The 27,967-nt window shown below is 43.8% G+C and overlaps 1 protein-coding gene across 1 annotated transcript; it reads right to left on the bottom strand.

Moving 5' to 3' along the window:
• Positions 1-1,249: 1,249 nt before the first annotated feature.
• efnb2a (ephrin-B2a) lies at positions 1,250-26,614 on the bottom strand. The gene is made up of 5 exons (XM_026376394.1): positions 25,751-26,614; positions 15,352-15,635; positions 7,687-7,779; positions 6,817-6,927; positions 1,250-5,200 (listed from the first exon to the last, which is right to left on the bottom strand). The coding sequence occupies exons 1-5, from the start codon at positions 25,861-25,863 to the stop codon at positions 4,797-4,799; spliced, it is 1,005 nt and encodes a 334-aa protein (XP_026232179.1). The 5' UTR covers positions 25,864-26,614; the 3' UTR covers positions 1,250-4,796.
• Positions 26,615-27,967: the final 1,353 nt, after the last annotated feature.

The raw sequence follows: 27,967 nt of genomic DNA, 5'->3' as shown, positions 1-27,967 counted from the left end.
TGAAGGGTTGTAGAGCTTTCTATCACTGCTATGTGACGTTTATCAACTTTAAAAACCTTTCAGATATAATAAATCTTAAATATCTAAATATATTTACGTATGTTTCATCTTTTAACACATTTAACTGTTGTTTTGTCGACTTTGGAACATTTAAGCTGATGATCCAAGTTTGATTACAGCACTGACATGTAAATTGTTCTTTGTCTTCAGTCTTCAAGAGACTTTAAATCAGATAATGTGAAAGAAAAGATGGATGATTTGTTTGGAGATTAACAACTTAGAACTGGATCCAAAATGGAACCGTCTATCGGAACGCATCCCAACACTTGTGTTTCAAAGACCCTGACTGGTGCTGCCAAATCTTAGTTTGACTTACTTTCATCAACAATCCATAACTGAATGTTTGCCTCTGGGCATTAGGTTTGTGACTCCTAAAAACACAAACCACCAGCATTTCCTGAGCAAGAAAGACAAAATAGCTAACTCCAAACCCAAACAGAACTTAAGATTTAACCCATAAGAACCTCTGTTTCACAAAACAATTTGTAAACTTAGACGGATGTTTCAAATGGTGCCAGCGTCTTGTTTCACAGATGATTGTCACTTACAAATTTCAGATACTTTTGCAAGATCTATAGTCATGCTCAGGCATGATCTTCCTCCTGAATATCAGATTTTCACCTAGAGTGAGTCTCTGCAAAGATCAGTAACATCTAAAATAAACAGAAGTGGCAGAAGTGCACACACTCAATAGGTGAAAGTGAAAGTACTGCACTAAGTTCTTTTTATTTTTCTTCTATATGATTTACTGCGTATTCTTCTTATCATGTAGTTCTACTTTGTCAGCCCTGTATGAAAATACTTTAACACCTGCATCTTTAACACCCCCCTTCACCCCAAGTACACTGTACTGTACACTTAATAATTTTACTGTAGGTACTGATTGTAGTGTAAGTAACATAAAAATGGACATACTAAGGGCTGGTATACAGGGTTACTGCCTCCTAACTCCCATGCCTTACTGTTACTTAATATGTAATTGGACACAAAATGACAGACATGTTTGTAAGATGTTCAATTCATTAAAACAAACAAAGTTTATAAGCTTTGCTTCAAAATTGTAGTCAAGTACAGTACTTGAATAAATGTGCTTACTTTACAGCTCTTTTAAAAAACAAATAAAACAGTTATATTTCGTCAGATGACCAGCAGAGACAGACAGACAGAGAGAGAGACAGAGAGGCAGCGCGTCCATAGGAAAAACATTTTATTGAAAAACATTTTCAGTTTGTAACAGACTGGTGGAATGTGTGTCATTTATCCTCAACTGTCTGACATTTCTGAATGTTAAAACCACTTCTTACAGTCTGGCCATCTCATACTGCAAGGAAAAGGGGAGAGGAGGGGCTACAGTCACCCAGTCAGGGGCAGACGAACAAACAATGCAAATATAATACTGTGTTACTTACAAACTGGACTCAAATTAAATCAGAAACCAAAAAAACAAAGGAAAAAAAAAAAAGAAATTAATTCAATAAATATTTATGGTACACACTTATGGCACAAATATGCAGCAGTCGGTTTGGCAACTTTTCTCTCATTTTTGTAACCAAATTACCATGGAAACAGTGCAGAAGGGGAGGGGGTGGGGACACGGACGTGGGCTTCCCATTGAGCGCTAGCTAAAATACATAGCAAAAAATTCAAATTTTATACAAAACATCTTACTTTAAGAGTTTATAAAAATGTTTTATTGGGTTCTGGTCAATATTTACATAAGCTATTTACCAAAAAAGTAGTATGCTCTGTTTTAATGTGTATTCCATTTTTTCTGTATGTTTTTTTTTTCCCATTTACTTTCCTAAAAAGGTGGATAAGGCTATTGTAACAACCCAGGATCCATATACAATACAAACATTAATGTATTTACAGTTTCTTACCTACAGAAGTACGGTGCAAAATTACTGAGTCAAGTGACCAAGGGCTGACCATACGAGCAAGGCATTTTACAGTAGCCTGAGGTGCTTCTCCTAGCCCGTGTGCTAAGACTCTCACAGCATCGCTAACCACATTTTCAAAACAGGCGGAACTGATCCTGATCAATGTTGGGAGAGCGTTAGTCGAGTGGCAGCTAAGAAAAGGGCGTCAGATTCAAAGAAACTAATAAAGATTGTCATATTTTGCCGCAGACAGACAGCAACTAAAAACAGCCATTTCTTTGTTGTGTAAGTGTGTCTTTATTCACCTTTTCTCAGATTTCTGTCCAAGTGTGATACTGTATATAAGCTTTTTTTTTTTTTTTTTGAATGGTTTCATTTTTCACAGTTTACCTTTGTACTACGGCACATATTTCAAACTGAAAAAATACTACAAAAAATGCAGGAAATAAGAAAAAGTAACAGCAGGCTTGTGTGACTTCCTTTGCCAGTTGTGTGTCATTTGTTTGTTGTTACATCTTTTAATGGTTAAGAACACTTTCCATAGGTGTTTTTTTTTTCTCAGAATTGATTAAAAAAATAAATAGGAATTGCATATTTGCAGATTTTGTGGCCTCTTAGAGGCACAAACCTCAGATCATGTGAGGCTTGGCTTTTCGGTGAAACTTCATGTTCTTCGTGAACGGATGACGATGGTGATGATGGGCTGATATATGTGTGTGGGGGGGTGGGGGTAAGTCACCACTGTGGTCTTAAGCGAAACATATTCATGGATGTGAAGTCACTTGGATATAGACTTGCTCAACTTGCGCGCACACACATGCACATGAGGACATGATTTATGAGGTGAATCAGTGGAGGGGGGGGTTGGGCGCTCATGGGAGTTATCCTTTGGGAGATGCTTCATTGAGTGAGTGTGGGAGATACAGCTACTCTGCCCTTGTATACACCAATGTGAGCTATTTTGGGTCATATAATTCTGCTCTCAGGGGACCGAGCCCCGTATCTGTCCATGAGAGCTCATGAAAATGTGGGACTTGCTGGGTCACGAGATATCAAATAATCAAAAACCTAGATTGCATAATGTGCACTTTCACCATAATATATTAACATTACTTCTTCTTCTTTTTACTCTCCATACTGCCTGACAACACCTGTGCTCTAAGTGTCTATCATAAATAAATTCTGCTTTTTATTTCATATTTTTTAAGTTTTCATCATTGTAATGTCCTTTTTTTTAAAATGTACATCTATTCTGCAACAAAAAAGCAAGTAAATCAAAACCTCACAACACAGAAATGCTAATGGAGAAGTAGTGACACTGTATGCGGATGTCCCTGTGCTTCTTTTGAATGAGAATAGGAGAGCACCAGTCGCGCTGATTTCAGGGCCCTTAGGGCGGCCTCTTTGCCCCATTGGGGTAAACATTACAGTACCTGGAGCTGCTTCAACCAGCTACCTAACCTCAACTAGATGGGCTTCTTCATCTGATGTGAAACAACGATGAAAAAACAACGGCAGTAAGGCGAACTGGATTTCTTATTGCCCCTAACACTTTCCTGTGTGAAAAGGTTCCAGAAAAGCTGACGTGAGCGCTTGCTACTAAATCTGACGAGATACAACTGCTCTCCCATCTCCACATGTCACTTTGACTCTCTCTGTGGACTACTGTGAAGAGTGGAAGGGGGGGATGTGTAAAAGTGCTATACTATGTATATGAAAGTCTTCCACTCTTTCAGGCGCCACCTGGGCATATCCTGACATCTCTGCTCCCCCCTTAGGGGACAGGGTGCAAAACTGAGGAAAACCACTGTTCACGCTCTTGCCACTGTTGGGTCACTTGCATTTGATCGTCGCGTACAACATGTCACTAAAGGAAAAGAAAGCCTCTATCTGCTTGAACTACACCAGGGTATAAAAACCCAGAAAACAACCAAAAACAAGAAAAGTGGATAAAAAAGGAGGGGGGTCTGTTTTTTTAACTTCAAGTAACATCTGGAAGAAGCCATTTGCTGAAAACATATCTGGGGACAAGAAAACAATGCAATCCACACTTAAACCCAAACAGTTCACATTGACTGGTGAGACAGTGCGTCTGTGTAAGCGGGTGAATGTGTGTGTATGTGATGGTGAGTATGTGGGTGGCAGGATGAATGGGTGATCTCCGTGAGTCAGTCCGGAAAGCCCCACATCGACGAGAGAAGTCTCTCTGGCTAGTGAGCTTCGAGACTGGGCAGCCATTTTGTGAGTTCGTGGTCAGCCCATGTTCTTGTTCACCTGTCCTCCTCACTCTTCTGTTTGTTGTTGTTTTGCCCCTCTCTTTTTCAAACAGTAGTCTCTCTTAAGGTGAGGTCAAAAACTCCATTTGCCTCCTCTCGTTCCATGTAAATGTCACATCTATGCATCCATTTGTCCATCCCAAAAGGAAAAAAGAACATGTCGTGCATAAGTCTAACTTTCTGATTCCACAAACAGACAGTTCCCACAAAACACTGGCCGCAGTGCAGAAAACAAAACTGGAAGCAATGCTGGAGAAAAAAGAGAATGTCCTCTCAACTTCCCCAAAGCCCCAGAAAGCAGCAGCAGTGGCGGCAGCAGCCTTCTCTTCTGCCACCCCAACCCTGATCCCTTCCGCACCGACATGACCAAACCCAGATAACAAGGTATCAGCAAAGGTTTAAGGGAGAAGAGGGGAAGAAATAAACAAAACAGCAGAGGAGAGGAGGAGTCGACAGAGTGAGAGAGAGACAAAGAGAGAGAAAGAGCGAGAGTTGGAGGGTGCAACGCTGGTGCCAGGCAAATCCAAAAACCCGCTCTGCCAGGGGATTGTTCCAGTTAGTCTCTTCTAAAAGCTCCACCTCAGACTTTGTAATAAATGTTGGCCGGGCTTTGAGGCGGCATCTCTTGGACTATGTAGACCGGGTGGCCGTAATCGCCACTGACCTTCTCGTAGTGCGGGCAGAAGACGCTGTCAGCAGTCCTGAGCGGGATGATGATGTCACTGGGCTCTGAGCCGTTATTGTTCCCACCGCCGCCACTCCGCTTAGGCGTGGCCAGGGTGCTCAGAGACAGTGTGGTTGCATGCTGTGGCGAGTGTTTGCGATGCCGCCGCCGGTACTTGAGTAGCAGCAGGACCAGCATGATGATGATGATGATGAAAATGACGCTGCCCGAGGCGATGCTAACGAAGATGGCCACGTTGGTGCTGATCATGCTGGACTTTCCACTGTTTTCGTTTTCGTTGCTTTCTCTAGGAGCTACATCTGGAAGAAATACAGAAGAAAAACTTACTAACGTGACAGAAAGATCATTTTTTATCTAGAAATCTAGACATAGACAGACAGACAGACATGATGTGGGTCTATGGTAGCTCTCTAGTCCGTGCAAAATCAAACCAATTTGAAAGTTGAACCAATCTGTACCAGCACTAGCAGCAGTCCAGAACCAGCGCCTACCAACCAGTTGTGTTGGTAGGTAAATGGGTTTCAGATGATGTTTGAGGATCCAAAAAGACTTTGGTCTTTTAGAAAAATAGACTTTAAAGAAAAACTGTGTGTTTAGTAGCTTTTCCTGCATTTCCCTTTAATTCTTCTGTTAATGTACACATTGACTTAATGACTAATGTGTAGCGACTGGACCAGCAGCACAGTGACTGAGAGCGAAGCATGCATTGTAGAAGGCTTTTGTATAAAGGTCACATTCGATCAGAGGCTATTCAAATTCAGCCAGTGAAGACGGCAACCTTGAAACTAGGACAAGCAGAGTCTGATAGGAGATACAATGGCTGGGGAGATACAGGCAAATGACACTTAGATAAATTGCATTTTGAAAGGCATAAAAAGTAACTTCATTTTCTAACTAACAGCCCCACGGGGGTAGAGAATAAGAAAGAATTATTTATTGTCATCATGAGACATCAATTATGAAAGCCAAGCTGTGCTCTGACTCCCAGCGATGGACACTCTGGTTCACATCCAACACTCGCGGCAGGGACAGGAGCATCTTCTCTGAACAGGCAGAATTACTGCGTCTCCCTGCGTCTTGAGTGTCTCGTTCTCCCGAGGGCCTGAAAGTGCTTTTGCTGTGGCAGGCGGCCCAAAACAAGGACCCTTCCGTTGTTTTACAAGGGGATTATGCTGCCTCAGCCGCTCTACTTGCAGCGCTCTTGACACCCATATGTTCTTGTTAGCGGTCAGAATGGAGGAATGAGTTGTAAAAAAAAAAAACAATGAGAGAACACAGGAAACCCAAGATAGCAATGGTAGCAAGGATCAGGCAGAGAGAAAACAGAGTGTCAGGTGAGGCCACACCCTCAGCGAACCAAGACAAAGTAGGAATAACTGAAGTACTGAAGTACAGCTTGTTGTTATGTTCTGGGCCCCTTCCTGTTACTTTTAACACAGCTCGCTTCAGAAATTACTTGTCCAATTTTTAACTGCAATATAATGGCATAGATAAGAGGAGTCTGCAAGTAATTCACTGCAGAAAAAAGTGTGTCTTCAGTAAGACCTGGTTGTTAGAAAGATGGTGGCCAGAAATCAGATCATTTTCCTGAAAATGTCACTTAAGTGGGCAGGGGGGTGGAGGTCAAGACTGGAATGGAGCCAGTGTGGAAAGACCTGGTAAGTCCTTGAGAGGCCGGAGATGCCTATCACTTTTATGGGCAACATTCAATTACTGGCTGATGAATCACTGACCTTTCTTTCCTTCACTTACACACATACACACACACGCTTACCTCAATGGCTCTTGAAAACACACACCTATCTGCTCTTAGCTAGCTGAACAATTAGGCGCCCAAATGCCAAATAGTTTGGATAAATCCTCCACTCAGTTACCACTTTCCCTCACTATTGAAGGTCAGAATAGCTCATCTCACCTGGTTTCTCCAGCACTTCGTTTGGGTTGTAGGTGTCCTTCCCTTCTGGGTACTTGGGAGAGTAGGGTACTCTGGTGGGGTTGTCTTTGGGTGAAATAGGGTCAGAGGGATCTGAAAAAGAAAAGCAGACAAGTGGGAATTAATGGTTGTATGTGCTGTTTTTGCTTGGCTAAACTGTGGAGTAATTCACTGAGCATCTGCTTTCCTAATCACTGCTCTCAGTGACTGAAAAGCTCACCTGCACTACAACCGCAATTCTTCTGTCGTACATTCCAAATGTTAACTCTACTTGTGTGCTACGTTTTTTAACACTGGAGCTCGCTCTCTGTACTATTGAGTGGCAAAATGTGTTCAGGACATGTTCTTCTCCCTCAGAGTGCAGCCAGCAGCCTTGATTCATTCCCTGACCTTCAGGTATTCTCTGCAGTGAAGCTGGTGCTGAAAAGAAGGCCAACTAATGAAAAACTACTACTCAGGGCAACAGTCACACAGCTCATTTATTAATAGTTATCACTATAATTAGGAACGGGATTCGATCTTAGTGTGACTGTGCAGTGGTTGTGGGGGTATCACACCTGCAGGGGTGCATGAATCGTAAGTATGCGATTATGTGTTTAGGAGCAATCTAAATTAGATATGCATGTGTGGAAGGTCTTTCATTGCATGCAAGCATTCATAACAGTGTGTGTGAATGCTAGATTACATCTCCTGGCCCCTCGCAGCCGCAGGTGTCATGGAGACGATAGAGCTGTGTGCTGCGCTGCCTCATTAGGACATTTACAGAGCATCACACGATTTTGCACACTGTATGAGCGTTGCATTACTGCTGCCAGCAGGCGTACAACCATAATTTAATAATACAATACTTACTTTGTCCCACTTTCATGATTATCTTCATGGACTTGGTCTTGCACACTCCCCCCTCCTGGTTGTCAATGCCCTCCATCGTGCCATTAGATGTAGCTACAGCAGACAAGAGAGAGAGAAGCAGGGTTAGAATGAGCTGTCACTGTGAGCATCTGCTACAAAAAAAGATGTGCTGGGGAAATTGTGTTATATATGCCTTAAGCCTATCTCTGAAAAACAGCCAGTCCCCAAAGACAACAAAATCACTGCAAGGATTCCGCCAAGGAAGGATATGACTCATACCCACTTTAATAAAATCACAATTCACCCGTTCATCACCTCCGCCGCTCTGCTGTAGAATATTTCACATCCCCAAAGTCAATTAGCTTGAGTAATTGTGACTGTGATATCTCTAACCATGCTGATGGGCCTCGTGAAGGAGGCAGTTAAGGAAGGTGATGAGAGGGAGAAGGCAGACAACACCGGCCACAGAGACATTGGCCGTCTTGGTGTTATCGTGCATTAGTGCTAACGACACACCAGAAAGCAGTAGCCAGTTATTAAAGAACACACTTTAGGATTTTTAAAATGTCTCAAATTCTCAGATCCTAAAGTCAACCCTGCTAATAACATGAGAAAAAAATCAGGAGAGGTAAACAGAAGGGTTTAAATGAAGGAGACAGAGGGAGGGAATAAATAACTCGAGGGCCATTGATGGCTCATGACAAAAGCTTAAATGATCTGTAAAAGGTGTTTAAACACACCAGAAAGCAGAAGTGCACTGCTAAAGACTGTGTTTAAAGGACAGCAGCAGATGTTGGGTGAGTAATCTGGTGGAGTGATCCAAGATGTCCCACTTTTGACAGGAGGGGGGAAAAACAGGCTCTGTAAGCAGATGCTGTAAAGACCTTTTAAAAAGGTAAACCGCAGATGTAACATCAGATTTGACACAGATAACATGCAAGGGCCAGAGCAAGCCGCCCTGCCAAGCCTAGGTCAGCTGGATGCCTCCAACCCATTAGCTGCTGCTCTGCTTTTATCTGTGCTGCCTCTGGAGGCTGCTGGACAGCACTGCAGCTACCATGCTGACAGGGACAGTGAATGGGCACGGAGGGAGGGAGAGACGGAGTGAGGGGGAGAAACGGGAGGCAGCAGGGCTTGTGGTCTATCAGGTCAGTAACACAGAGGCTAACGAGCTGCCAGGACTTAGCGGCTTGGCTTCCCGCCAGCACTCAGTGGCCCGCATTCACAAGACCCCACCACCAGCACCCCTCTCCTACCCTCCCTTCCTCTTTGCTTCTTCTCCAACCTCTCCTCCTTTCTCCCCTCCCCTGGTACAGCACCCCATCATCTCCAGTTTTCTCCTCTCAAGGGCCACTACCTCCTTTACCCCTTTTACTCTCCACCCTTTCACCTCAAAGGCATACCCTCCCCGACCCTCCTCCCCTTGCCATTCCTGCTGCACCCAAAGCTTTTCTATCAACTGCAAGAGAACTGAAAGGCAGGTGCCTAAGCGAGATCCCAACTGAAATAGCTTTAAATTAAGTCTTGCACAGGTCTCCACTTTCCCCTTCTCCTCCCCCGTCACTTGTTTTCTCTTTCTCTCTTCCTTTTCCTCCCTCCATGCTACCAATCTTTTGGTCTCAATCCTATTGCTCCAATGAGACGGTGATGGGAGCGGACACAAAGAGCATGTTAACAAGGGCTCCCTCCCTTCCTCCGTCTTGCCCCCTCTCTTCCCTGTCTCCTTCTCTCGCTGACCTATGGCTTTCCAGCGAAGACCTGAAAAGCACATTACAGGCAAAGCTCCTTAAAGGCTTGTGCTGCGGTGCCTGCATGTGTGCATGTGTTTATTTCATAAACCTGTCAGCGCAATACACATGACTTTACAGTCCTGCAGGACATCATTAACCACCTTAACACGCTTTACTTGAGAGATTGGCACATTTGTGCAGGAGTGCATGCATGCTCAAATCGACTGGTGCCACTTCTTAAAAACCTACAGAAACAAATCAGCAATCAACACTTGGCTGTAACATTTTACTGACTTTTAAAATAAATTCATTCATTTGAAGCTTGTTAAATTGTTCGTTCCCTTTAAATGTAGAGTAAACACACTCCCTCTATGCCAATGCTGCAGTCCAGGCAAGCCTGACTTGGATTTAAACAGAATTTAATTGTCGAATCAGCTCAGGCTGGCTGAATGACTTGGCCCTCCTCAGCCCAGCCAGACGAGTCCAGGCTCGACTGGCTGAGAGACTAACTTGGCTAGAGTTGGCCGAGCTAATCCTTAATGTAGGGGGGAGTGCAGTAGGAGGAGAAGGGCGGAATAGAGCCGGTTCATACAAGAGCCTCACGATTGGATTTAGCCACAATACACCACTGGCATTACAGCACCCGGATAAGAGTCGCAGACAGGGAGGGAAAGAGGGAGAGAAGTAGGAGAAAAAGGAGAAACATCTGTGAGAAAGATGAATTCACTGCTGCAGCTCACGTGTGACCTTCAGCAAGAAGGCAGTGAGGAACCACGAGCAAGACACGACACAGAACGAGAGAAAGGACAAGAAGAACTAGCTTCACCATTTACTCGCTGTGAATTACTGAGTCTATTGTCTTGCTGCCTTTAAACTGGCAACGTGGTAAAGATAGGGATTTGGGTTGAAACTGCTCAATTCAACAAGCAAGGAAACAAATGCAAAAACATGCCTCGCTTTGGGGGGAGAACGTCCATCAGGAAAAGTCACTCCCTGGTTGTCACAATGAAATGCTTGAGACCAAAGCGACAGCTTGAGTGGGTCTGGAAAAATGTGCCAGCACACACAATCACGAGCACACACACACACACACACACACACACATACACACACACAACTTCAATCACACCCAGTAGTGGAAGAGGCACAAATGGTAGAAGTGCATCAAAAGGTGTCCTCAAACTAACTGTCTGCTCGTGTTAGAGCCACCTGTAAAATAATTAGCCGAGCAACGAGCATGCAGCTCTCCCATCACAATCCCATCCTCAACGTGGTACGCAGACACCCCACCCCCTCACCCGTCCTTAACTTAATTCACCCTCCTTAACTTAATTTTCTCCTGTTTATCTGAATTGCAGCTCACTATTGACTGTCTGGTTAAGCACGGGGTGATTTTCCACTCTCCTGATTTGATAAAGACTGTGAGCCTTTAACTCCACTTCCTCCTTTCTGCTAATGGAACCAGAAAATAGCAAGGAATGGCTCCAGTGCTGTGTTAGCATTTGGCACTTTTATGGTGCGCTCCATTTCAATTTGAGATTTCAACTGGAACATGCCATGAAATCAGATTTGAGATTCGGAAAGTGGCATAAGCCTCACCAACCCCCACCTCAAAATCCAAGATGGCTGTTCTGAGCATTAACTACACTGTGAACAGTGTAGTAAATTGTAAGCAGTTCTGTCTTATTTGTTTCTCAATAAAACAGTTATAAACACATCACTGTGTAACTTCAGCTGTAGCTGTAAGCTGATGTTGGAGCATCATTTGACATTAATTAGAAGAATGTACGTACTTTGCTATGACTTTGTGCATTTGACTATATGTACAAGCTTTGCACAATTCAGATAGAAAAGTGAACTTGTAAAAGCTTTGGAAAACTACAGTTCGAAAGCTGCTTCGCTAACACTGCCAAAATTCTGTGGGTACAATTAATACACAATTCAGTGCTGGAACACAATGCCGGGCTGCTCATAAATAGTGGAACAAAGCAGGAAAAAAGGCATGGCAATGACAGCCTCTCAGAAAGACGGGAGGGGATAGATGGAGAAAAACAAGCAGCTATGATCTAAAATCAGAGCATTAATTGCCATCCGTCATTGCTGTGGAGCACGAAGGCATCGCTGTGGTGCTTAATCCCCATCACAGCCCCGTGCCTTAATCGCTCGTGACAGTGCGCCTTCTCATTTGGGGAGTCCAGTGACCCCTAGACACAAACAGTGGCATAGCCGTGTCACCCCAAATACCAAACTCGTATAATAACAACCAGCAATGCGCTACCACTGCAAAACATATTAAATCCAGTGTATATATATCCACTTAACTTTAAATTTTAAAATTATCACTCTGGTATTAGAGCAGTGAGAGGTGGTTTCATTGCGGTTCCACTGTTCAACTCGTTTTCAGCCTCCACTCAGACACAGTATTAGCAGTGACTACTGCTGACTAACGCTGCTACCCATTTGCATAATGTGATAATAATGCCACCACCAATTTAATACTGTGAACTTGGCTGTGTTGAAGGAAATAAAGAATCTGACTTAAACCGGAAAGCACTCTTTAAAGGGTGAGGGTGGGGCTGTGAACAATTTTCTGTTGTGACTGAAGGTATAGGTGATTAAAACTCTTGATGAAATTTCTGTGTGCATGTCTGCTCTGACTGTAGATTCAGCCTCGTCCTTCCTTTGCCCTCTTTAGCTCATCTCTCTTGTTCTGTCTGTTGCCATGCCCTTCCCTATCTCCCTCCCCTTGCTCCCTCCCTCCTCGTTCCCTCTCTCTTTCCCTTTTTCCATCTTTCTCCCTATTTCATCGTTAGCTCTTCTTTGCTACCGTCACTCTTTCTGCCCTCTTTCCTTCTTCATTCACTGCTCTCTCCGTCTCTCCCTCTTTAGCTCATGTAATCATCTAGCTCACTAGGTTCTCAGCTGCAGGCCATGCTGCCGCAAACAATCACATCAACCTCATCTGCTTTCAACTGGAGCAGCATTGTGCGCGGCCACATTGAAGGACCGCAAGCGCACGCACACACACACACGTGCACATGTACAAATAGACAATCCTCCACACATGGAATCATGGTGACAGAAGTTTGCACATGCACAGCAGCCCTTTCTGCATATGCAAGCAAGCACGAGACCACACATTCAAAGATGAACACACACACATAGGTGTGGAGGGAATTATTTCACTTGCACAGGAAACAGATCTGATCACCTGTCAGTGTTGAACCTAAAGAGTTGTTTTGAAGTAGCCATCTAATCCATGTCTAGTTCAACACAATAGTCAACACAAAGCAGGGCTAATCCAATTGTTTGACACTTAGATCGTAGCATTGATGTGGAGGCCTTGGCAATTGTGAAAAGAAATGAAGGATTAAATGCTGGTTAATTAATTACGTATCAAGTGCTCACTCCAAAAAGCCTAATGAAATCCTTGCGGTGAACTTTCTGAGACGGTATCAAACACACAGCACTGCTGGAGGAGAGGCTGGGGCACTCACACACACGTGTATGTGTGTAAAGATGTAAATGCCGTTACACACAAGGAATGTCAAGCTGTAGTATATGTATCTATTAATCCGCCTAATATATCCAGCAAAGACACAGACACACATGCACTAATGTCTGCAAGCAAAGACAAAGAAAAATTCAACAGTGAACCCGTCTACACCTACGCACACCTTCCTCAGTGATTTTGCTGTTTGTTCTACTTTGCTCCAGGTGTGCTTTTATGCTCAGCGTGGACGTTCTTTAATTGGCCAGGTCCAAAATGAAAAAAAAGAGAACTAAGTGTAACAACACAATGCCACAGAGCAACTGCAGTGGGCTGCTGAAAGTTGCAGAAGTGTGGCCAGAGCCGGCCAAGAGGAGGCAATTAACAGCAAAACATGACACACTCCAATGCTGGAGCTGCTCCCTCTCTCCCCTCTTTAGGCTATGTATTAGCATTTTGGCGGGGATATTGGTAGAGGGGAATTTGCAAAGTGCAAAATTAGATTTTCCAACCCCTCTTTTTAAAGTTCCAAATTGAACTTTCCCACTGCTCATTTTCATCCAACGTGTTGGAAAGACGGAGGGAGAATTGAATATTCTTATCTGCTCGGTGGTTGAGTGCCACACTGAGAGGCACACAGATAGTTACGATGAGGAGGACTGTGGCTGTTGTATGTTGTACAGAAGATCTGTACTGCGGATTCAGCGTGTTTGCCTTCATGTGCACATGTCTATCTGTCTGTCTTTATCACATGTACCCTTAGTAGACTGCACTCCATTCTCTCATCCACATTGTTCATTAACCTGAACGTAACCTCGGTCTTCCAGACTTCACTTCACCACCAAGCATTAAGAACACTGGGAAAAGCGGGCCTAAGCAAGCACCAGCATCTGCTCATCAATAATTAACTCCCGCGTTTGGATAGGAGAGAGCCATGAGGACATGAGCCTAAGAGTTTGAGTCTCTCCAGAAGGAAGCCTTTGTAGTCCTGGAGCACACGAACACACACAAACCACACCTGATGATCTGCTCCTTATTTGTGTGTGCATCTGCTCCAATCAATTGTCCTCATACAATACTCTACTCTATTTTGTGGAATTTGTGTGTCCCACAATTACCAGTGAGACGCTGACACAGTGAGACATGCCCTGCCCTGCAAATATCCTGCAGCTATGACATGTTAGTGACAGAGAAGCCACCTCTGCCTGTTTGTTTTTAAACAAACCAAAGTAGAACTGAATAAGCATATTCTGCCGGTGAACCTGCTTTTCCTCAAACAGCTGCTTGACAGATCTCGCTGCAGGATGTCGAAGTGCTGTGGAGTCGGCTACTGCATGTGCACACGCAGCATAAAGCTGGAACTATACAGACCAGTAGAATGACTTTCTACTTTGCAAATCTGATTTGCAAAAATCCCACTTCCTCTATCACAACAGAAGACGGATATGATGTAGTATTTCCTGCTCTTCTTCCCTCTCTTCTCTTCTTTCTCCTTTTTTTCCCCTCTTCCATCTAGTCACTCACAAAATATGGCCTTCCCCTACTGTGACAGCTCACAGATGGTTGTGGCAGAGCCTCACAGATGGCGCACCCCCCATCAGCGCCACACAGATGGTTCGGTCCACCTCCAATGTTTCAAACTAGGGGGTCGTCGCTAAAACCGCATCAGAACTTCCTCCCATGGTGGAGTTAGTACATCACAGGCAATCAGCAAAGAGGAGTGACATGTGTGCACCATGGGGGTGGATGGTAAATCACTTCAGAATGATAAGGAGAGATTCTGAGGAGTACAATCTGCAAAAGAGTCTTGCAGCTTTAGAGTTTGAACTAAGTAGTTAGTATAAAATCTTCAGGTTTATGTCAACGCATTCTGACTTTCAACATCAGAACCCTTCATCACAAAGTTTTCCTACAACTTTGAATGGTTGGTCTTACAATACCAGCGCTGGATGTTGCTCAGTCACTTCTCTCAGCTCTTCATCAAGTGCTTACATCCGATCAACCTTTTGGATACTCCCAGTCTGTGATGTACTATATATCCTATTAACCTATTAACCTCAACTTCATCCACTGGACTGTGTTTACTACATTTCCCACAGCATCATCAATGACCTTCAGGAAGGGGTATGAACTGTAAGTTAGGTATGCACAGAGCAACACTGACTTCAAAGTATGAAAACGAACAGTTTAGAAAGAATGACACTCAAACTAATTTTAGCATGTTAGAAGAAACTCCACTGTAGCTGCAGTATGTGGAAGTGTGAAAGTAAAACAGTTCATCTCTGCTCTGTATGCTCAATTATTGACTAGAATATGAAGAGCACACAAGCACACAACAAAGAAGGCTCTGAAATGCAAGCAAACAGCTGGTTCGTCGATGCTGGCTATAAATTACACACCACCTAATTTATTACCCCTTTAGGGAGGGGATGGACAATTACTCACAGATGATATAGTAGTCTTTCCCCCTGAAGAACTCTAGGCCCCACAGATTGGGGCTGAACTCCTGAAACTTGAGGGTGAACTTAACGTCCTGGTCGGGCTTGACACAGTTGAGGAGCGGCGTGTCGGCCTTGGTGATGGTGCAGGTCTCCAGCTGCTCCCTGGACACCATGTACACTTTGTAATACTCCACGCCATCAGTCACCCCACCATCCACACGAGGACACACAATGTCCAACTTATCCCCGATCTGGGGGTATAATACCACGCCTTGGCCTGGCACGAATCTGAAAGTAGAAACAGGGAAGGAGGAAACGAGTTAGCAGCAGAAAAACTGATGATAAGTCATTCATTATACATTGTGGAGTGGAGTGTTTGCCATTGAGCCTCTCCATATCTTGCAGAAAAATAGAAGTCTGCTTAATTATTAATGTGGTAATTACGGATTGTGTCCATTAATTTTAGATGATGAAGGATAATGGCAGAATTTGCTATGTGTGTGTGGTGCAAAGTGATCGCAATATCTGAAGATAAAATCATAGCGCCTTCTCCAGCATTGTGGCAGCGATTGAAAGAGCGAATAATTAACTGGATAGATGAGGAGCCTGCAGAGTGCGAGGGAAATGGCAGAACAGTGCTGGCATACAAAACAGAAAATTAAAAACCCATAAAAAAGCCCAGGTTGACGAGGCAAATTCACAAACAGCATGAACAGCAACACAGACACGCACACACACACACGCATACATAGCCAGGGTGCCTGGAGGGCTTGGTTTGGGAGTGTAGTTGAATTTCCCTAAATGATTCCCAAAAGTAAAATAATGTTGCCATTTAGTTTCCAAGTTCTGAGAGGCCCTGCAACATTCCTGTGATTGCACACACTCCCAAACACACGCATTTGCAGTTAGAGAATAAGCTAGAGGTGAAACCGATTTATCTGCTAAATGAATTTGCCCCACGCCTGAATACGCCTGAATTTAAACTGTTAACCATGAACGCCCAGGAGGCTTTTTACGGCATACTGTGAATACTGCTATGAGCAAACACACAGGAATGTTCTGCAAATACTGATTACTAATGAAAACAATGGAAACATCTAGTGTTGATTATATTCTCTGGTGAAACTGTGTGTGACTAGTGGGTGCTGATGGATTTCTATCCTAATGGGCCAGAGCTGAAACAGTGGGTTGATTAGTCAATTAATCAATATAATTCTTCAAGCACACATAGACACATTAAATAGTTCCTCTCATAGAGAGGATTTCTCAAATGTGACATTTCTCAAATGAAACAATTAACTGATTAAATAAATAAAAAACATCGGCTGATTAATTGTAATTTATAGGTGCAACCTTACAGTGAACACCAGATACAAAATGTATTTTAGAAATTCATTAGTTCTGGTACAGTTCTTTGCATGTTGATTAAACTGTCAATTTCATGTTCAGGTAATCAATTAGCCAGGAGTTTAAACAAATAAATATATTAGATTTAGTGTTATATCAGTTAGATATACTGAGATGTGAAGATGTGTTTGCTTGATTAATGACATATTATAAAAAAAATAAAAGATTAATATCTGCCAATGCACTACTGTTAGCGTTGTGTTCTTTCTTTTAGTTTTTTTTTTTTTTTTCTGACTACAAAGACAGACACTGCAGGGCAGCAGAGGAGCTTTACCCACAGGGGACTGATGGCAGGGCCGCGCTGATTCATGATTAACAAAGGCTGCTAAATTAAATAGAAATGAAGAAATACATGTACAGTATAGCTCCTCTCTCTCTCATCACACACACACACACACACACATTCTGACTTTCTAATGTACAGGTACATTCCCTTTTCAACAGCCTGCACCACCTTCTTTGTCTCTGACGTGTGCAGATGCAACTCGTATACGCACACAAACACGTGCGTGCACACAGCAGCTAACTAGGCCGAGCAAATCTTTTTTCTGCCCTCTGGTAACACACTCAGTGGTGGTACAGTGTGTCCAGCGACGGACACAGGGAGAGAGAGAAGGGAAGGGTATGGTACGTCTAAGCATTGCAGCGCCATCTGGCATAATTTGTGTGTGTGTATGAGGGGAGAGAAGTGGAGCACAGAGATCAAGAGGGAGAGCGACAGAGAGCAACAGAGAGGACAGGGTCCTTAGAAAAGCCCTGGGGGCGTCACTTCTACACAAATACTGTGGAGCTGTACACTGGACGCACTCATGCATGTATCAAAGTGGTCATGGGTGTTTATACAAGGGTAAAAACAAGCATGTGCTTAAATGAAAAAATGTATATGCGAGTGCGTGAAGTAAAGTGAAGGTCTGTGTGTAGCGTAGATCGTGGGGGCCATTACAGAGGAGGACCTAGAAGGGCTTCAATGCTGTGCTGCCATAATGACAACACAGAGAGGTGAACAGCAGCCCACTCCTTTGTGCATCACACTTGGATCCATGTGCATCAGCATTCATGGGCGTGTATATTATAGTTTATTTCCTGCTCAATTTTGGAGTTGAAGATGAGACATAAGATGACATAACATTACAATAAATATAAATGTACGAAATTTAAGAGCTAAAATAGCCCTTAGCCTCTGCTGTCTACTTTTCTGCTAATGTGGGCTGAACATATCCTGAATTGAGCTGGCTTTGAGAGTTAAAATGTAAACTTCAAACATTTCTCAACCTAATTAATATTTTGTATTTATTTATTCTCTACCACACAAAGAAGAAAGAAATGTTGTGAGCTAGAACGATCCAAAATAAAGAGCTAAGAGCTCACCTGACGTTAATATCGTTAAAATAATAGCATCAAATTTACACAGCTCAGACGGGGTTAAGGTTGAGGAATAAATATACAGTATAAATGTGTAGAGATGTAGGGTTTTTACACACACAGGCCCAAACTTTCTTCTCATTTCCTTACAAAGCCACACAACAGGTGAATTATTGTTTGCTTCAGCTTTTATGCTCTCAGCCACAGCATCATGCTCTGCTCCGAAGGTAATGCACAGGGAGAGCTGAAGGAGATGTCATGCTCATATGTCCTCTAACACAAACACTCTGGGTGTGTGAGCTTTGCTATGGTAATGAGCATATCCTGTTCTTCCATTGTCTTTACTATAAAAGTGAGATCTGCCTCAGCCAGGGGGACGTACACACACCGTCCTCTATTACATGCTATTACATGCTTGGATTGTAGCCAACTGGTCTATAATGTTGTATAATGTTGTATAATGAAAGAAATTCAATTCAATCAATGCAAAAAAGGGGGGTTTAAAGAAAGTGAAGCTGCCAAAAGGCTGATTCAGGGCAAACCTGAGCTATTGAGGATTGTTTCCAACACAAAAGGACAGAGGAAACAATGAATACAGAGACACTCACAAGTTGGACTCGTTCATTTGTTATGCATCTCCCTCCTGCTCGTCTCCCCCCCCCATCCCCCCACCCCCCCGGCTGTGTTTTGCGATGGGGTTGATACGTGTGTCAAATAGCAGACACCTGGGCAGACAGCAGAACTAAACACCAGGTAGCCCGCACACCTGGGATGAGGAGCCCGGACAGGAACAAAGGAGGGGTTGGGGGTTGGAGGGATGCAAGCTTGACCTGTTATCTCCTGATTGTAAATTTATTTAACTCCCCCCTCACCTTCCTCGAAGGCACACTTGGCCCTTCACCCATTCTCTTTTCCAGCCCTCCTCGTAAACTCTTCTCAACCCCCACGCCAAACTTTCTTAGTTAAGGCCCCACCACCATAAATATTGCTGACCTCCAGAGCTGAGAGTGCTGTATCACACCGAGTTCATGAAAGTAGATATTAAAAACAGATGAACAGCACTGGAAACAATAGCTGTGAAGCCTAATGGAAAGAAATGCAGGATAGCACGCTGTTAAATGTGTTAACCTGTATAAATATTGAATTACATTAATTTAGTTAGCGTCATTTTACACACCGAGAAAAGTGTAATACACACATTACATAGTACACTTACAATATACTGAATGAAAAGGACAAAAAACTCAATCAGTGTGTGTTAATGATGTGGAACTATATGATGTAATAAAATATGTGTTATGGTGTGTAGATGATGTGAAAACAAAAGCTGCATCTGGCTGATTTTAAATAATGTGCAACGTTTTGGCTTTTTAAGTGAAATCTACAAACGTCAATAAGTTAGCAGCTGCATTTTAATTTAGAGTAAAAATGCTGCCGAACATAATATTAGTTGTACTGTATTAGTTATACTTTTACTACAGTCTAAGTCTTTTTTCAAGCAAACGTTAGCTTCTCTTGTTTTGTTAGACAAAAAAGGTACCAAAGTGTATTTTAATGACTCAACAATTTATCAATGATGAAAAAATCTGAAAAATGAAATTAAAGTCATTGCAAGCACTGGTTGACTGTAACATTTGGGTTTTTTCCGAAGTTTCATGTCGTGTCACACACCTTCTGTCCCTGCCTAAGCTGAGGGCTATGCTTGTTGAAAAGTGTCACCCTGCTGAATGTATAATCAAAAGGAGGTGACGAGAGCACAAGGTAGACAAACAGCAATACGGCAGCACTCCTCTTCCTCCTTCTCTCCTTAGTGTTTATCCGTCTATCTGCCCCCTCTTCTCCTGCAAACACACACACACCAAGTGCTGGAGCTGTCGCCTCTATCAGCCGGGCCTCATTTCTCTCATCTCTAACCACCACACTGTCAGGCCGTTCGGTGGGAAGGTGAGAACAGCCACGGGTGCCTGAACTCTTTCCTCACAATCTCTGTGTTCCTGTCAGCTAGATCGGGAAAGGGAAAAAAAAGAAATGCCTTTTCTAATACTAAGAAAGTTTTCATAATGAAACGGCAAAATCAGACATGCAATTTTAAAGCTAACAAAAAGCTTGTCTCACATGGGATTTCACAGCAACGGCTTCTGCCAGTGGATGTCCGCGCCTGCTCACTTTTCATTGTGTCGGCACAGAGGTACGGATATTAATTATAGTATTATTAATGATAATATTACATTTTATTTATGGGTGCCTTTCATGACACTCAAGTCACGGTACAAACAAAAGCAGATAGGTAATTACAACAATGAAATATAGTAAAAGTCAATAATACACAAATTTAAAGAAGTTAAAAACGGAGCGCACTCAAAGCAGCACACACTTTTTTTTAAATACACACTAATATTTTATATTGACAGTACTTGTCAAACTAAGTCAAAGGGAAATTAGGTGACAAACTCTGCTGATTCTGATTCTGCTGATTGAGATGTGAAAGTCAATTTGACATCTGTTCTTCTTATATATATTCAAACCACCACCTTTGTTCACCTTTCAGTTTGGTGTGCTTTTTAATGTGTGTGTGAAAAGGGGTTTGGGGAGGAGAAAGGAAATGTCGGGGGCAAATGGAGCAAAGGAAAAAACAACAAGGAGTAGGAGTGTGGACCTTCTTCCTGGGGTTATAACTAGTGCATCTGTCGCCAGTAAAAGAAAAAAAAAAAAACAACAACAACAAAACAGCTGAGATACCCTAATCCTCCCTGCTATTTCTTCTTCTCTCTTTTTCCCACCACTTAACCCCTGCATCCTTATCCCTATCTTTTCCAGACTTCTTATTAAAATCACTGGATTGCTGGATTTGTGTGTGTGACAGAACAGAGCCACAGTGGCCGTCCTGTTGTCATCTCCTCCCCTCGCTCCCTACCATTCTCTTCCTGTGGCCTTAAAGTTATGAGAAAACAAAGTGAAGCAAGGGGAGGGTGAATATTTACTGCAGATCAAGAGCAACTGTTACACTCTGAATCTCAGCTGCAAGGCAAGGATTCATTATAGCTGCAGACAAAGAGGGCTGAGCTGGGCACAGTGAGGGTTATTCCACCCACGATTCTTAGCGGCGCCCCGGCTTTCGCCCTCCGTCTCCCGAGCTGGTCGGAGGTCTGCACGCTGACTGTCACCCTATCCTCCCTCTGTCCTCTTCCTGGCTCTCTCAGTGCTCCGTGCCTTCGGCCCCACCTTTCATCCACTAATCCAAGCCTATGGGATCTGAGCAGGCCTAGACGTAATTACCCTCCTGGCCCCAAGGGGCCCCTCCGACTCTTTCTTCTCTCCCTCTCTGTTTCATTTCTCTCCACATTATTTTATTATACAATCCTAATCATCAGCCCCTCTCTTAGAAGTAATTATTAAAAATGCCACCTCTACAGCCTCATGTAGGGTGAGAATGGCAAGATGGCAGCTGAAGAGGAAAAGTGGCTTCTTTTTGTTGTTTTTTTAACTAAGCAGGAGGGTGTCGTTAACCACGTTCAAGCATGAGGCCCTGTCACTCATTTGTGATGGACCTGCATCTCTATGCACGCACACGTTCATAAAAAGACCCACGAGGACCCCACCACCCCACCCATCAATGCCTGGTCACAAAGGGCCTTTGGGGCTTCTATGTAATCTGTTAATGAACTGCAGTGGAGGAGAGGGAGCGCTCCTTTTTACATAAACCATGTAAAGCAGGCCTCTCTTTTGTTTCTCCCTCCCAGCTACAAAATGGATTACTAGGAGAAGGAGGTGTGTGTGTGTGTGTGTGTGTGCATGTGTGTGTGCATGTGCTGGGGAGGTTGTTGATGAGGAGAACAAAGCTGAGGGGTCATTCTCGTTCTCTCTCTCTCTCTCTCTCTCTCGCTTTGGAGGTTCATGCATGAGGGCAGTAAAGTAGTAAAAGCGCAAACAACAATGAGGTTTAATCGAGACAGCCGTGGGCCCCCGTGGAGGGATAGATGCACACACACGAAAGAGAGAGAAAGACACACACACACAACAGGCATTAAACTAAGCCCCCGATACTTCACATTTCTAACATTCATTCAAACACAAACTAAAAGAGAGACGCAGAGGCAGGGACAACTTGGTCTGCCGAGCATATTGCTGACCTCCTGAATAAAGATATTCTGGCTTTTGGGGGGGAAGGGAGGGAGGACTCTGTTACAGAGGAGGAATAAATGATGCACAAACATGCAATGACTTTCAACAAGCTAAAAAAAAAAAAAGAAGTTTGGGTGTTTATTTTCCAGCCCACACTCACAGGAAAGTTATCTATCAGAATGTGAAAAACAACATTTTCCATCTTTATGTCTGGAAGTTTAGAAATTCTAATCACTTGTTTCTTCCTCCCCATCAACACCTCCTCTCTGGCTGTGAATAATAAAACAAATCAATACGATTTAGCAGGAATACTTGATGAAACTGCAAGATGCTACTGTTCTGCCAAAGGGGGTATTTACCAAAAAAGAAAAAGGTGTGTGGGAACACTGTAATGATAGCACGGCCCTGCACTCCTCACCCACTCAGAAGGCAAAGAATGCGCACAGGCGCACTTAATTCCGCGGAATGCCCGATGCCTTTGTGGGAGCCCCGGAGGCCTGTTGCCTACTTGTCCAGAAGTCGGATGGACAGCACTTTGTTTAGTTCTTCTTCTTTTCTAAATGAGAAGTGACGCGCCAACTGAAATGACAGACTAATTTGCATGAACTGCAACTCCAAAAATATGGTTAAGTTATTTTAAAAAGTACAAAATGACCTGTTGGTATATAGAACCGAAGAATGTGTGCATGTCGGGATATTTTAAAATATGTATTCTGTGCATGATTCAATTGTGATGTCCACCACTGCACTGCACTTCACATTCAATCAAATATCTCCTGCTCCAACTATTTGTGGTTCTTTTTTTTTTTAGCGCCAAATGGTCAACGCGGTCAACACTAAACAACATTTACAATCCTGTGCTGGAGGCCACAGTCGGCCATCAACCAGCAGCCTATTGACATGTTTCTCTGTCTTAAAACTAGTTCAAAGTTGGCACGGCGAGTCCACTGGTGGCCGCGGCAGTCAAGGGCCGAGGAGAGCTAGAGGGCCGAGGGCGCAGCGCGGAGACGCCGAGGCTCAGTTCCACTCACGACGCAGAGAATCCTGTCTACAAACCAGGCCCGAGGGCGCACCGGTAGACCCACCACAAACTGGGACCGGTTTCTACAGACACCTGTTACTGAAACACATGAGGGGGGCACATCAGGACGGTCTAGAGGGGGAGACACAGAGGCGCTTCGGGCTTTCTTGTCTTGCCAAAAAGTGACTGTCACCCAGGAACTGATTGCCAACGGCGGGAGCGCGCACATCCTGGTAAAGACGTATCGTCCAGTGTATCTACGACTATTGCTGCTTATTTCAGTATCCAACGGCCATAAAGTGCAACTATACACTACATATATCCACGTGCTAATAGCGAGGGCATGCCTTTGTAAAAACCAAGGTTTGTTCAATTCTAATTAACAGTAATAACAGTCAAAAGACGTGTAAAATGCTTCCAAGCCGCCCTGAACCTGTGTTGTGTTTAAATCTATAGGTCATGACACCAGAACTCAGGCTGATGCATTGTTGCATATTTCAGTTTGTAAAGGTTAATACTCTTTATATTGTGCTTTAATCTGCTTGACAATACATTACTGATGTGGCTTACATATAACTACATATATAGAGGACACTTCTACATCTTGCAGTCTTTCTAATGAGTCGTTGACTGTTGCTGCTCTGTGCTCTGCTCTATAAACCATCCACTCCTCTAAGACCAGTTTAACCAGTAAAATGATGCCTCACATTTACTTACTACTTTTCATAAACTGAGACTTGAAAGACCTTTCAGTAAAAACATGTTGGCTGGTATCAGCAGGGAGGCTTGATACCGAAATAAGCAGCTGTAATCGTAGATAACCTGGGCGTTACGTCTTTAACAGGCTCTGCGCGCTCCCGCGGACGTCAATTCTGGCTGAGAGTCATTTTTTCTGGCATGGCACCTAAGCCAAAAACTGAATCATGGAGCGAGTTGGGAGTTTGGCAGTGACGAATCGGCCACAAAGAGGGGCGCCCCCCGCCGGGCTGAGGCCAGGAGGAGAAGAAAGACACCTTTTAAAATGTGAAGAAACTAGTTTAACCGCGTTTGTGGGTCTGTATGAATATTCAGCAGACTCAGTAGGATAAAGGAGAGTGGAGATGATCTGTGGATGACAGGAACGGTAAGAGGCCTGTGTTTGTTGATCGCCTCAGAGAAGGTGGCAGCTGATGTACTATTACAATAAACAAACAAACACAAAAACAGCACACACACACACACACACACCACTGTATGACACAGTTTAGAATTCCAAATACAAAACGCACCAAGCTCCACTGGCGTCAACGCAGTGAAACTGCTGGAGAGCTGCGAGTTGGAGAAGGACGACGCTCTATTAGAAGTTTTCGTCTCACTGATCACATTTCCACCAGAATTGGTTCTAAATGTTGCCGCATTATTCCCCTAATCGTTTCATTATTTGCGCACAGAGCCGAGGCAGAGCGCACCAGAGCGCCGAGAGGCCCGGCGCGGCGCGGCGCAGCGTCCCATCAGCTCCACGAAGCCTACGCCTCGTCTCATTCCTTTTTTTTAAAAGCACATCTCGGATTCATTTCTCCGTTGTTTCTTCTCACACACTTTACCTTGATTTTAGGGAATTTAAACAAAGAACATTACATTTATGTAGCTGTGCAGCGCCAGGCAATAAACGGGCCTGCTAATGAGAGCGACGCCGCTTCTATTGCTTTTTATTAAACACTCTCTGACCTGTTCCAGTGAAAAGATGAATTTTAATAACCTCCTTTATTACTGACAGAGGAATTGAAGCGGAAAGTTACCTTCAAAATTAATCTAACCTTAGACCGGACGAAGGACATTACACATAAAAAAAATAACATAGGAATAAGTCAAAGTACTGAGCTGCTTCCTTTTGTGTGGCTGCTGAGTGGCACCGTAACGCGCGGCCGAACGAGCCCTCGCTGCCCGTTGCGCGTAAATATTCCCCAGCGGTGACGAGACTCCGTCGGTAGCTCTCGACAAGTTCAGCACAAGGACTAATTTATTCCCCCCAATCATCTTTCTGTGGGTGAACACAGTGGATATAGAGTGCAGGCGTGATATCTTGTGTGTTTAACTGCCGATACGCCAGAGTAATAAACCAAACTCCGTTCTAAAAGTGTTTAAGTTAAGCCACATGGCGGGTGATTGATTCTGGATCGTTACCAAAGCTTAATGTTATCTCCGAGGCTCAACATACACACGACCACGCTGACCGTATGTGTTTAAACTAAAATCGCACTTTCCATACGCAGTAGCCGCGGCGTACTGACGTGGAAAGGCAGTGTGACAATAACACTCTTTGTTCTATTTATTGTGCGGCAAAGTGCTGGCCTATCTTACATTAACTATCCTTTTTACGCGTATAAAACTGAGAACGCCAACGTAAAATTGCCTGATTTGTCAACGGAGTCTGGCGTTAAAGCGTCTCCTCACGGGAGAGTGCAGGATAGGAGGGAGGACAGTAAGTCAACGCGGCTTGTGCTCCACTTACTTGGTATTTGTTGTGTTCCAGTAGATGGACTCCAGGATGAGCGCCCGGCACACGTCCACTTTGAAGGCAATAAGCAAAACTCCAAAATAATATCTCCGCATAGAGTCCCCCATTGTTAGCCTGTGAGCCTCTCGATGGGCGAATCCGTCTCAAAACAGCCAAACAGTATGTCCACAAAAAAGACAAATCTAACAGGATCAGCGCTCCACAAATGGCTGACCGTGGCAATTCGTTCACCTTATATCCCGATCCAGTGGTGAAGCGCACAAACCCCGATCAGAGCATCTCCAGGTGAAAGATCTGCTCCAAAAACCCAAGGCGCACGGCAGTAGTTCATACAACAGACAGTGCGTTAAATATTCTCCCCTGTTCAGAGCGCACACTTGAACCCGTTGTAATACATCCCTCAGAGAGAAAAAGTGGTGGTGTCCGCTGTGGACCGGGTGGAGAGTGGAGATCAATACAAATATAAATCCCTCTGCGTAATAGTCCAGCAGTGCATGCAGAAATCCAGAGCAGCAGCAGCAGCAGAGAAAAGGACAGTGATGGCTGGTGGTGGAATGGAAAGATATTCTCCTTTCAGCTGGTGGTGGTGGTGGTGAGCAACAAACTGTGGGTGGCAACAGCAGAAAAATGAGAAGGGCGAAACAGCGAGGTCGGATGGTCAAAATGAAGAAAATGATCAAACATGAAAATGAAAGAAATCAAAGGAGCGGGAATGGAAGTTCTCATACTAGAGGCCCCCGAAAAACGAGCGCTGCGGCTCAATCCTGCAGATCCGTCCCGAAACGCCCGCGGACAGGGATGATGCCACAGCGCGCTGCTCCGAAACCTGGATTGAGAGTAACTGTGAAGGAGCGCGACTAGGAATATTTGGTGGAGCTGGTTTTGCTCAGGCCCCGCCCCGCGCGGTCGCTCATTGGTCTTCCGTTGAAGTCGATTGGAGCTCTGCTGTCAGTCAAGGAGGGCAACTGGTTCAGCGTGGAGACTGGTGGCGGACAAAACGGGGGGGAGTTACAGTGGAGATGTGTTCACAGACAGACAGGTGGATGGATCAGACTATAACCTAACCCATAAAATCATGATAAATGTGCATTAAACCTAATTAACAGTGACAATCATCCTACTGTGAGACAGCACAACACACACCAAACTTCATGCACATGTTTATCTGATGCTTAAAAAATAAATAAACAAATAATAATAAATAAATAGAGCAACGTCCCCTTGTCGCGTGTTTACAGGTGCATGTTTCAAACAAAGAGAAAGATACTCACCCACAGCACTGTGCCGAGCCACTAGGCAGCATGGGTCTCTATCCAGTGCGCCAGGGCAGATCCACTTCTTTCGAAAGGCAAGAGCGCCCACTAGCGGAAAATGTGCCTCACGGACAGCCGGGTTTGAAAAGTGACACAGTGGAACTGGTTTTAAAAATAATTAAAACAATTTAAATTAACACCAAACTGAACTCAAATAAATAATCTAAAAAAAGGAGTCTAAGAATTAACAGATAATAAAACTGAAAATATCCAAAGAATATATTTAATACTATCTGCGCTTTCCTTCCACAGGTAGAGTTTTTAAGTTATTCATATTGGTTTAGTAATATAAATTTTAAAAAGAAGATTTATTGGTTTTATTTCAGTTATTCCAGCTGATATTCCTGGTCCTGGTTCTGTGCTGATTGACTGTTCTCTTAGCTGATATAACATTATTTTTAAGCACGTCTGAAGTTCCTTTAACGCCTAATAGGAAGGGTACACATTCACACCATGTTCAAAGGGTGAATATTTTAGTGGAAGGCCTCTAATTTGACGAGCACACACACACACTCACACATGAGTCAAGTCACAGCTGATTGTAACGTGTGAAGCTGTGACACTCCCTAACGACTTAATTTGATCAGGTACTTCTCTCCTGGAGGCGCTCGGCTGTTGTGTGGATTGCGGCTGTTTGCTTTGCTGATAATCAGGCTGATTTAACACCGGCTAGATAATTGAAGATCCTCGGAGCCTCCTCTCTCCTTCCCCGGCCTGGAATAAACACACACATGGAGGTGGCACAGGCTGTGGCCGCGCACGAGATGTTTATTGCGGCCGTGCGTATGTACGATTCATTTAAATCAAGGTTCAGACAAACCAGTGTATCAGATTATGGAGAGCCACATGTGCGGCTCTGGACACGGGTTCCTGTCGAGCTTTCTCTAAATGTTTCGGT

The sequence above is a fragment of the Anabas testudineus genome, chromosome 21 (genome assembly GCF_900324465.2).
Source record: "Anabas testudineus chromosome 21, fAnaTes1.2, whole genome shotgun sequence".
NCBI lineage: Eukaryota > Metazoa > Chordata > Actinopteri > Anabantiformes > Anabantidae > Anabas > Anabas testudineus.
This window is presented reverse-complemented; position numbering and strand designations above follow the sequence as displayed.